This window comes from Micropterus dolomieu, linkage group LG08 (assembly GCF_021292245.1).
Source record: "Micropterus dolomieu isolate WLL.071019.BEF.003 ecotype Adirondacks linkage group LG08, ASM2129224v1, whole genome shotgun sequence".
Classification (NCBI taxonomy): domain Eukaryota; kingdom Metazoa; phylum Chordata; class Actinopteri; order Centrarchiformes; family Centrarchidae; genus Micropterus; species Micropterus dolomieu.
This window is the reverse complement of record NC_060157.1, coordinates 24,308,213-24,320,919: the sequence shown is the minus strand read 5'-3', so window position 1 is coordinate 24,320,919 and position 12,707 is coordinate 24,308,213. Positions and strand designations below refer to the sequence as shown.

General features: G+C 43.8%; 1 protein-coding gene across 1 annotated transcript in view; it reads left to right on the top strand.

Moving 5' to 3' along the window:
- bsna (bassoon presynaptic cytomatrix protein a) overlaps nt 1–12,707 on the top strand; it is a 146,978-nt gene that overhangs the window by 48,996 nt on the left and 85,275 nt on the right. The window contains exon 6 of the mRNA XM_046055670.1: nt 6,709–12,021. Within this exon, the coding sequence (XP_045911626.1) occupies nt 6,709–12,021 (5,313 nt within the window). The remainder of the gene's footprint in view (nt 1–6,708; nt 12,022–12,707) is intronic.

Below are 12,707 nucleotides of genomic sequence, written 5' to 3'. Positions count from 1 at the left end.
TCTTTTTAGGTGGCATTTGGCAAGTCTTATTTATGTCAGCTTCTCCGGTGTTTGGCAGTGTATAAAGTATCAGAAACTCAGTTGCAAAATAATACAGGTTAAATGATAATGATGAGGTGTGGTGAGACTTCTATAGCAGGGATTGGCAAAAAAGTCTGGCATCGGGCCAACGTTTTTTCAAGTCATTAGATGGCGGGCCAGAACATAGTCAATTTATCATTTATAATCCACCGTTTACTGTGTTGCTTTTTAGCTCAGTCAGTGGTGCACAGAACTCCTGTTGGTTGTATGTTCAATCCCCACTTGTTGCTAGTGTTATTTTTCTCCCCTTTCAACAAATTGATTATGAAGAGATCGTTTTACATGTTCACATTAAGCACATGCAGGAGTGTGTTTCCCCCTGCGATTGGTCCACATCATCCTATGGACGCTTATTTTCAATTTCCGAGTAGGCCCATCTCCAAGCAGAGGAAATTCCTGAGTTTCTCATTCAGGGGAATCTGATGTCACATTTTCTGACGGCTTTTTCAGCAACACAGCAACACTCCCAACTGATCACATATTGACGGTTGGTCAAGGCTCTTTGCCATCGTTTTGCAACGTACTGGGTACCATTTTTGCGTAATATTTAGACATTTAAGGCTCCGCGGTCAAGTTAGCAATGCTTAGCAACAACAAATATGCAACATCCAGTAAAGCTAACTTTTCGAAATTTTCTGAAACGGCACGTTGTTAAAGTTGTGAAAAGTTTAGGCTACAAAACTACTTTGTGAAGGTTAGGAAAAGATCATGGTTTGGGTTAAAATACCTATGGAGGTCAGTTAACACATAAGTTAACTTACGTTACTAGCGTAACTTACGCAATTTACACGTAACTTAAATAAATATATTTAATGTTGACTATTTGTTTCACACAGGACACAAACCCAGGTCTCCTGGTTCAAAGTCGGGTTTCTGGCACCTCCAACCACCCCAACCTCTTCCTATACCGTCAAAAACTGACGCTGCAGGGCTTCCCCCAATGCGTTGAACTGTGACGCTAGGGATCCCCCGTGCGTTACAAACTGACGCCGATGGGTCTTGGACCATGCGTTCATATGTGACGAGTTGTGGAGTGAGAACGGGTGGTTTTCAGAGGTGTGTCAAGCAAGCCAGAGACTTCCTTCAAAACTTTTCAAAGTAAAAGCTCTCAATTAAACATGACATAAAGTTCTGCTGCAATGACATTCTCATGCTTTTATTTTGTAGGCACAATCACAAGAGGAAATGATTATGTGAGTAACTTTTGCTGTCATGACTGATCTGTTTTGGGTTTTTTTTTGCCGATATCAAAGTAAACGGTCACGGACCTGGTATTACTGCTGGCGTGCCAGCTTTGGCCTGTGGGCCGCCTATTGCCGACCACTGCTCTAGAGCATGCTGCTGTTCACTCCGCTGCCATAACCGGAAGCCTTTGTCCAACTTTTAATCGCCACTGGGTTTAGACTGCACAGCGAAAATTTTAAGTGGATTAGACTAATTCCAAAGGAGGAGTTTGTTAAATTATGAAATATGTAAATCGGCAAAAATTAGATCCAACCATTAAATCCAAAATGGCTGACTTTCTGTTGGGTGTTGGGAATCTCTAGAAAAGGCTTTTTTTGTACATTTGGACATGTACCACAGAAAATTGGTACACATTGGTGAAACTTTGGTCGGGGCTGCTCCCATAAAACAATACATAAATTTTTGCCTCATCGGATGTGTGAGCGAAGTGTGAGCAGAGTTTTTGAGCTGTTAGACCGCCAAAAATGTGATTCATTTTCAGAAAAAGATTTTTATTTAAAGAATTCCTTCAGTTCCAATAGGGTTCTCTCACCTTTCATGCTCAGGCCCTAAAAAAGAATTCCTTAAATTTCAATAGGGTCCTTGCACGTTTTGTGCTCGGGCTCTAAAAATCGGCATCTTCCCTATCAGTATAAGCATGTTCTTCACAGCACTTAAGTCAAATGAACAAAAAAAATCTATGCTGTTATGTTTTAGTGTCTTCTGTAGTGTTGTGTCGTTCAAAGAACGTTTCGTTCATTTGAACTAATCTTGACTCAGGAGGAACGAGTAGTCTGAGGGAGTAATTCGTTCATTTTCACGCATGCGTGAATAGTCTTGGACTCTTACATTCACTCGTCACACGGCAGCTGCATGGGCTCCGTCAGCACAGGAAACAGTATTGATTAGTTCACGACTCTCAACTGTGGATCTCTAGGTTTGTCACGTGACATCTCGGCTACTGTGGAGCAGGAATGAACTAATTGTTCACCACTCACATAACACAGAAAATAGGCTAATAGAAAAAGATGTAAACGAGCTGATCTAAAACATAAAGAAGGACCAAGAAGGAGGCGTATTCTACAGAAACATAAAAACACTAGCCTATTATAACAAATTATATGTTAACTATTTACATCAATATAGTCCTTGGCTATTTAAGCTTCACAGTCAAGGCAAGTGACCTCTCTTCTCCTCGCACAATTTCCACACACGGGTTTGCGGTATTTGCAGCAGGTGTCGTGGGTTTTGTTTTTGACTGCAGCTTCTCCGAACCTGGCACTGCCTCCGCTTTGGTGTCTGCTGCGCTGGTTGCTTCTACTGCTGACTGGAACCTTGTGCCAACTTTTCTCCTCCATGAACTGTGCTCTTAGCTCTTCTGCAAGTTGCTGCATGAACTTCCTCCGAGGTGCTGCAGAGCTCACCAGGATCAGCCGACATGAACGGAACATCTGGATCCACCGTGTCTGATGAAAGCAGCCGCCTCTTTTTCCTTGATGTGGACTCTGACTCTGGATCACTCTCTGATGAGGAGGAAAGGTTTATGTGCACCCAGGAAACATTGCTGTCACTTTCCACCTCCGATTGTTCCCCTGCATCCGAATTATCACTATTCAAGTTCAGAAGCATCTCCAGGGCCATGGTTCCAGTAATATTCTTCATCATTCGCTCATTCATTTTAGAAGCCTAGCTATATATATAGCCTATAAATAACGTATTCATCTCTGTGAAGAGCTTTGAGTATCTATGATAAAGCGCTATATAAATGTAATTAATTATTATTATCCTATTTTTGATCAACCAATTTAGTCTAATATACATTTTGTTTGTAGAAATTAGCATATATACAAAACACTCAGGACCACTACTGACCTTTCTGTTGACAGTAAGACAGACAAAGGTGAACCGTGGGAAACGTAACAAAAGTCCGTGTGGTCAAAATGACCGTCTCTGGCCAAAATAGATAAAAATGTTTGTTTCAAATTAGTTTTTTTGCCTTATGTGTAATTTATATGAAAAACATTTTAAATGAAAATACAGACACTTTTAGGAAAAGTCAGGTACCAGCAGGATTTTATTTATTTTTTCAACAAAGTTATTGCAGATATAAATTTCAAAGCGGTCAAAATGACCGTCATGGCTGTTCTAGTGTTAAAGCAAACACGGTAGCCTTCCTTGTTCGAGAACTGCGCTGTTTTTTTACATTGCCCACTAGAGGGCTGCTGCACCGCAATAACCAGTCTAGTTCAAATGAACGAAATGACTCAAAAAAAGATTAGTTCATTTTAATGATGATTTGAAGATTCAAGTCTGTCAAAAGAGTCACTTTTACCATCACTAACATCCAGAGTTCCACCCCTGCCACCCCCGAAACACTAAAACCCTGGGACCCCAGAAGAAGAAACACCCCGCGCCCCAAATGTCAACCCCTGTCAGAGAACCGAAATAATATGTGTCACCCCCACCCCTTCCATACACAAAGCACAAAACTCAAATTTGCTGTGAGGAAACACACGAAGCAGAGGATTGTATTAAAATTAAAAAGTACAGTGAAATTAATGGTTAATAGTAAAAATAGAATAAATAAATAAAGTTTAAACAAAATAAAATTAAATCAATTAAATACAGCTCAGTTAAAAACCTGGTTAAATAGGGTAATAGTTAAATGTCTTGAGTTTACCTTTAAACATATCCAGATTTCCAGCTGCCCTCAGCTCTTCAGGAAGGGTTCCACAAACGCAGGCCATAATATTGAATGGACACCTCACCATGACTTTTAATAGAGCATTTAGGGATAATTAAAAAGCCACTACCAGAGGACCTGAGGGTTCTAGTAGGTTCATCAGATAACAGCAAATCTGATAAATATTCTGGACCAATACCACTAAGTGACTTATAAACTAGTAAAAGGATCTTGAAGGATCTTGAAATCAATTCTGAAATTATAATGAAATGAGCAAAAGCCAAAGCCCCGAGCCCCCAGGCCCCCACACACCCTCGAGGCAGTGCAGCGCAGCCCCGCCCCTCAGCCACAGGAATTCACCAGATGCACTCAACTTCTTTTTGTGTGTCTGCTTGAGCAGTATAGGGAGGCTGCCCTCCGGATCCATGGGAAGAGATTGTCAATAGTCAAGTAATAACCAGTCTCTTTAGTATTTTGTGACATTGCGATTGCAATTATTAACACAAATTCAACAAATCCCTGTGAATTCAGTGTGATTTACAATTTTGACCAATCACCGCAACTTTTCCACAATTTGACCTAAAAAATGTCATATGTCAGCCAGCTCACTTCCTTGTATACAAGGGACAGCAGACGTGTGATACACAGGACCATGAAAAACAGTATCTTCTTTGCCTAAGTAGGGGTAAACTTTTTGCCCAGTGTGCAGTACTGTGGTCGAACATAAAAGGAAATCATCTATTGACAAACACTTTCCCAATGCAAAACATACATGGAGAGTGGTAGAAATGCATGGAGGACGTTAGATAAGACAAAACACTGCAACACAGGGTGTTGCAACCTGGTCAATTACAAGCCCTGACAAAATCAGGGTATGGTGGTTTAAAAATCCGTGTATGGTTCATTCTATCAAAGTAATTCAGTTATAGTTGTCAGTATGGTACACAGCAAACAAGAAATGGTAATAGTTAAATCAACAGGTAATTTTAAAGTTGCGTGGCGCTGCGGAGAGCCTCCAGCTGCAGCAACACATGGATTAGGCAATGTGTAAAACAGGAGCATCGGACTTCATCCAGCTAGAGGGAATGACCACTGACTGTCCAGTGCGCCGGTTCCACTGGCAACACAACCCATAGTAGGCCTGCCGGAGAGGGAGCGGGGCGTTGGACTGTACAGGGAGAGGGAGAGGTGAGGGAGGTCGTCGGAGGGTGATCATTCCCTCTGGTTGGATGAAGCCCAACCCAGGCACAACAGGCGCACGTGTACAGCAGCCAAAAGTTTGAAAAGGGATACAAAACTAGTCATAGATAGAACATAACGCAGCTGCTTTATTTTTCCATTTTGGTTAACACAACAGATGTTTTTTTTTTTGTTTTGTTTTCTGTTAATGTGTTTTTCCGATTTGGTTTTGAAACGAAATAATCAAAGAACCAACCATACACAGATGGAGGTAATGTTTAATGATTCAACTACTATTCTAAAGTTCAAAGAATCTCATCTACCTTTGCAGTTTTCATTTATTCTTACATTTTCATCACAAAAACGCCCCAAAACATTGCCACTTCCAAAGCTGCCTTAAAATCAGGCATTTTAGACCACAATAATCACTAAAAAGAAAAATGAAGGGAACACTTAATCATCACAGTATAACATCAAGTCAGTTAAAGTTTAGGGATATCAGTCTGTCTAGTTAGGAAGCATGAACAATTGTGAACCAATGGCACCTGTTTTCGTGCAAATGAAAGTGATGAAACAGTTGCACTGGAGAGGCAACAGCAAGTCAAACCCCAAAAAGGGAATGGCTTTGCAGGTGGTGGCCACAGATAATTGCTCTCCCCCATCTGAATGTTCTCTACTTTTGCCTTCTGCTAATGTCTTTGTCACTACTGGTAGCATTAGTGCCTGCAGCCCATTCAGGTTGCACAGGTAGTCTAGCTCCTCCAGGATGACACATCCATATGTGCTGTTGAAGGTTTGCTGTGTCACCCAGCACAGTCTCAAATGTATAGAGGAGAGACTATGGGCCATTACACAAGGAGAGCAGGGTCATAAGGAGGACAGAGCCCTACAAAATTACCTCCAGTAGGCTACTGGTGTGCATGTTTCTGACCAAACTGTCAGAAACAGACACCATGAGGCATTAGAGCCCGATGTTCTCTATTAGGCCACAGCCCAGCAGCGTGCAGCTCAATTGGCATTCAGCAGAGAAATTGGCAGGTCCGGTGGCGTACTGTTCTCATCACAGATGAGAGCAGGTTCACACTGAGCACATGTAACAGATGTGAGAGAGTCTGGAGACGCTGTGGGGAACATTATGCTGCCTGCAACATCATCGAGCATGACCTTTTTGCCGGTGGGTCAGTGATGGTCTGGGGAAGCACATTCTTACCCTGACTGATGTAAAAAAAAATTCAATCGGTTGGTGATTTTGGTTTCCACTGACCAATGTAAAGTAATTTTGTGCTCATGAATAATACAATATACTGTAAATTCTGTACTATGAACTATTTCGTTCATCGAGATCTGATGTGTGATTTAAGTGTCCCCAAAATTTTAATTTAAAATTTTAATAGTGGACAATTCACAATACATGCATTGCAACAGCACTGTTGATAAATAATCAATTAATTTAAATAATCTAAATTGCACAAATTCTAAATTAGAATCACTAGCTTCCCCAAATCTAATGTATGTTTCTTTCTTTGTTCTTCCCTCTGTAGGATACTAAAAACAACAGCACCCATGACTTGTCACGCAGCCCTCAGAGCCTCAGTGACACAGGCTACTCCTCTGATGGTATCTCCAGCTCCCATAGTGAAATCACAGGTCTAATCCAAGAAGAGGAGATGAAACTGAGTGAGAAGGGGATCAGTGGGCGGGGCTCCCCATCAAGCCCCTCTGAAATTACCAGGCTAGGAAGGCCTTTGCTGGAGAAGAGTCTTTCTGAAGAGAAGGTGGACAGAAGGGGTAGGAAGCACAGAGATTTGGATGACAGAGGAAAGCAGCGCCCACGCTCCCTGTCAATCCCTGCTGATGCATACGACTCTGATGAGGACCTACAAGATATAATGGAGGAAAAAGAGGATGGGGGAGACTGGGAGGGTAAACGGAAGGAAGGGAAGGAGGAAAAGAAGAAGAAAAAGATGGAAAAAGAGGTAGAGCCTGTAGAGATGACAGATGAGGAGTTTATGAGGAGACAAATAATAGAGATGAGTGCTGATGAAGAAAAGGAGGAGGAGGAAGAGGAAGAGGAGGAGGAGGAGGAGGAGGAGGAAGATGAAGGATATGGCTACCAGAAATCCAAGAAAGGCCACCATAAGCACATAATCTCTGACTCAGGGAAAGAGAAGAGACGTCTTCAGCACCATTCCAGCAGTTTTGAGGAGGAAACAAAAAGCTCTACCGAAGTTTATAAAGGCTCAGTAGAAGAGGGTGAGGAAGATATGTTGGCATCACAAGGAGGCCTGAGGCGTTTCAAAACCATTGAACTCAATAACACCAATAGCTACAACCGAGACATTGAGTTGAGCAATGAAAATGATTTGAGCCTTGACCGGGAACCAGAGCTAGAAATGGAGAGCCTGACAGGATCTCCTGAGGAGCGTTCTCGGTGTGACTACTCCTCCACTCTGCCAGCCACTTCATCTTCATATGGCTCAGGCCAGTCTCCTACTTCCATCTCATCAATGGAGGAGGACAGTGACAGTAGCCCCAGCAGGAGGCAAAGGCTGGAAGAGGCCAAGCAGCAGAGGAAAGCACGGCACCGCTCCCACGGCCCTCTCCTTCCCACCATCGAAGACTCTTCAGAAGAGGATGAGCTGAGAGAGGAAGAGGAACTTCTGAGAGAGCAGGAGAAGATGAGGGAGGTGGAACAACAGAGAATAAGGAGCACAGCACGAAAGACCAAGAGGGATAAGGAGGAGCTGAGGGCTCAGAGGCGCAGAGAGAGGTCCAAGACACCACCTAGCAATCTCTCACCTATTGAAGATGCTTCTCCAACAGAAGAGCTGAGACAAGCTGCAGAGATGGAAGAGCTCCATCGTTCTTCTACTTCTGAATATTCCCCTCAAAGTCTGGATTCAGAGGCTGAGGGATACGAGTCCAAACTTTACAAGTCAGGTAGCGAGTACAACCTGCCTACCTTTATGTCTCTTTACTCACCAGTAGAGAAATCATCAACTACAACAACCACTAGAGCACCATCTTCAACTTCAAAACCACTAAAGAGTGCTGAGGAGGTTTATGAGGAGATTATGAGGAAGGCAGAGATGCTTCAAAAACAACAGAAACAACAGCAACAACAAGGAAGACACGGGCAGTACTACGAGGAGGACTTTAATGGACAAGGTTATGATGACGAGTATGAATATGAACAAGATCAAACAGGATATGACAATGAGGCAGCAAAAACAGAAACAGATATTTATGAGGAAATCCGACAAACATCTCAGAACATCACCAAGATGCAGCAGGCCACTGATGAGCAAGTAAAGATTGAGATTGAGATCTCCTACCCAGACAAACAGCTCCTTGACACAGGCCCAGCATTTGCTAAGTTACTAGAGCAAAGCAATGCTCTCCTAACTCCAGGGACCAGCCCGACCCAGATCTCAGCTCCTGTGTCTTTTGCTGAGACTGAAGGACGGATTGCTGATGTCCAAATAACACAGCACATTTCTGCAAAGGATGGACAAAAAGACAGGATCAAAAGCCAAACAAGAAAGAATGGAATAACTTCAACAGTGGCTGCCACCACTATTGCAGCTTATGGAGTTTATGCCAGAGATGCAGTGACCATTTCTCAGACTACTTCAAGCCACACTATGACATCTACTCAGTCATTTTTATACAGCAGACACACAGGAAGTCCTGCCACATCCTCAGCTACAGTCTCAAGTGTATGCAGCAAGATTGCAGAGATTACCCAGGCCTACAGTCAAAGAGAAGTGATCACCAGAAGGGTAGGGGAGATCAGGGGTGTCCAAGTGCGAGACAGTTCAACATCTTCTACTGAGAGGATTATTGAGCCACGTTCTCCCAAGTATACTACTTATTACAGGAGCACAAGTCCTCCTCTTTCTCCATCGCCACCACATCAGAGTCCTACCCGTTCACCTTCCAGAAGGGCTACAGCTGAGTTCTCTACGCAGACTTTTAATTCAGCATTACAATTGGATTCAGCTGGCTCTGGGTCTCTAGGGATGGCTCAGGGAACCAGGGAACGGCTCTATCGACAGCAGTCTTCCCAGGATGCTCCATACTCCTCACCTCTGAGCCCAGCTAGGCCAATGACAGTCAACACGGCTACTTCTCCCCTGTCTTCGCCTACCCGATTTAGCCGGCAATTAACATTTGACACTTACTCCCCGTGTGCCAGCCCTCCTGACACTCCACCTTACCAACAGTCTCCTACACGCAGTTTCTACCGAACACAAAGAGTGGAGAAAATAAATGTGGGAACAAGTATGGTCACCACAGCAAGCACTTACACAAGAGGGTCTGTGTCAATGGATAACATCTCCCTCTGTCGAATATCTACAGTCCCGGGTACTTCTAGGGTAGACCAGGGCCATATGATCCAAGGTGGAAGTGTTGTGGATCTCAGAACAGTCTCAAAACCAGCTCCTTTTATCATGACTGACCAGGGAATGGATCTCACCTCCTTGGCCACTGAAAGCCGAAAATACCATGGTGGATCAGAGGGTAACAGACATTCAACGATTGTACAGCCACTGATTATGAACTTAAACACCCAGGTGACCAACACACCAACCACTGTCAGTGTTACTGTGGCTGCTTCCATGTTCATGACCCAGCACAAACAGCCAACAGTCTATTGTGATCCCCATCAAAACCGAGTGGATCTGGGTCATGGCATGGGTTCGGCCATTTGTCTTTCCCAAAACAAACAACCAATTTCACCTCCAACTGACCCATCAATACCAAAAATTGATGCCAAACTGGAAGATCTCAGTGTCCAACAGAGAGAGCTACAAAAGCAACAAGAGAAGCTACAGAAACAACAAGAGCTCCTGGAACAGCAGTTGCAGCAGCATCATCAGATGCAACAGCAGCAGCAACAAGCATCTACTTTGGCCAGGTACAATCTTACCAGCCAGATGTCACCTTTACTGAAAGAAGACTTGGTAGTCAGCCAGGCTAGCAATGCCTCAGCTGTGGTCAGTGCTGTCTCACCAGTCATTAATCCTGAGCTGTTTGGCACTGATCCCATTGAGCTGAAAGGGAAGCCCAGTCCTCCTGGCTTGATGTCAGGAGGTAAATTACTGCATAGCATGGTAGTGCAGATGGATGGAGGGCCAGAGCAGGCCAGGCCAGTGACTCAGCTGGTGAATACAGAATTAGGACAGGATGCTATGGATCTAGCAGGAGGCCATATTAAACCTGACAACCAGCCTGCTTGCTGTGATGTTTACCGACTTCCATTTGGAGGAAGCTGTGTTGGTGGTTCTGAGAAAGAGGTAATAAGGCCTCCATCTGCCCCACCTCTTACCTATGAGTCTGACCAAGAAAGACTACCTGGAAGTTACAGTGAGTATTCAATGGATGGACGTAAGGCCTACACAATACCTTTCCCTGGTAGGCTACAGCCTTCGATGTCTGATACAAACCTAGCCAAAGCTGGGGTGCAGTCCTACCATTCTAAACTAGAACCACACCTCCACGCCTCAGGGGAACTTGCAATGGATCTAACTGCTATGAAACAGACCTATGGAGGGTATATGGGGCTGCAGTATGGCTCCTATACAGATTTACGGCATGGAGGAGACATGACAGCTCAAACTCTGCCTGTCAGGAGATATAATTCCTTATCTAACATAAGTTCTGACTATGGATACTCTGCTCATGACATTGCTAGCTTTCAAGAAGCTAACTTGGCTCAGTACAGTGCTACAACTGCCAGGGAGATCAGCCGAATGTGTGCCGCACTCAATTCCATGGATCGTTACGGAAGTAACCCAGACTTGATGCAGTTTGGCAGTTTGGGGAGAGGAACCGGGCCTGGGACCTCCAGACTTGCAGCAGGTCTCGGCATGAGACAAACCCTCCTCTTTGGTTTAGATGGGAAACCAATCTCCCACAGTCAAGCACTAACAAACCTGATCAATGCCAGGCAGGCCAGTCTCAGAGCCATGTACCCTGCTGCTATTAGGTCCTCTGGTGGGGTGATCTACTCCACCATTCAGACCCCAATAGCTTCTACACTTCCCATCACAACCCAGCCTGCCTCTGTTCTTCGCCCGCTACTGAGGGGGGTCTACAGGCCATATCTCTCTGCTAACATGACACCTGTGCCCCTATCTGGTCTTAGCAGACTACCAATGAGCCCCAGAATGCCCTTATCTGGACAAGCTCCAGTCCGTTACACAGCTCCGGGTCTCCAAACAACATTAACCACTATCACTACGGCTACTGCTCCAACAACTTCAACACCAGTAGGTGCCCCAACTGTTTCACTAACTACTAGTTCTACAGTCCAGGATGAACCAGTTTACATCAGGAGAGGTGCCATAGTGACCTCTTCATCAGCAGAGGTCACCTCAGTACAAGGAACAGTTGTCATACCAATGGAGCCACAGCAACAGCCAATAAACCTGTCCCAGGCACACCTTAACAGTCAACAACAACAACAACAACAGCTACCTGTGACATCTGCTCAGCCTTCTCCAGCAGCCCATGTGTCCCCACTCTCAGCTCCTTCACACACTCACTGCCACACCCAACCTCCAGGCCCTTCTGCCCCAACCAGTGGTTTACCCATTCCAGGGGTTCTTCCTGCCTTCCCTCCACCAGGTGTCATACACAGGGAGAGTGAGACTGAGGCAGAGAGGCTGCATCGGCAGCAGGAGCAGCTTCTACAGATGGAGAGGGAGCGTGTGGAGCTAGAGAAACTCCGGCAACTGCGCATGCAGGAAGAGCTGGATCGAGAAAGGATAGAGCTAAAGCTGCACAGGGAGAAGGAGCAGATACTGGTGCAGAGAGAGTTACAAGAACTGCAGAACATCAAGGAACAGGTAGAACAAGAAACAGGAGACAGAATGGAGAGTTTGATAGTTGTCGTCTTGTTTGATGTTATGTGGATTTTGGTTTGCTTTTTGTTGTTTTTGTGGTGGTGTAACTTGTGGTATATCTTATATAGTTATTATACTTTTATATTATTTCAGTTGCTTTTGTTCTTTCAATGTCACATTGACCTGTTCTGCATGATAAAGTACATCATTCCCAAAAATAATTTAGAAAATCAAACAAATTCTGTATGCAGTATACAATACATGGATATCTTTGGAAGCATGTCTCGTGTCAATTCCACAAATACATATGTAACAAGCTTTGACAGTTTTATTGAAGATTTTGACCAGAAAGTATAACGTATCTAAATAAATGTCCCTTCAGAAGATGGTGTTAAAATTCTGTCATTGTTATTTCATGTAATCATTGATGGTAATGATTTTATTGTTTAAGGAAATGCTAGCATCCTGCATTACAAAAACACAGTTTTATAGTCTGTATGCTATGTTGTTCATTTTACTCGACATTTCTTGTATATGAAATGTGCATGCATGTAGTATGTATGTGTGATAGAAACCAATGATGCTCAGATTTTGATTGTAAAGTGGTTTCATGTTCCACTTGTTGGTCTGATTTATATGCAAAAGAGAAATAGATCCTATTATATTGTAAACATTGAATAATTAATAGC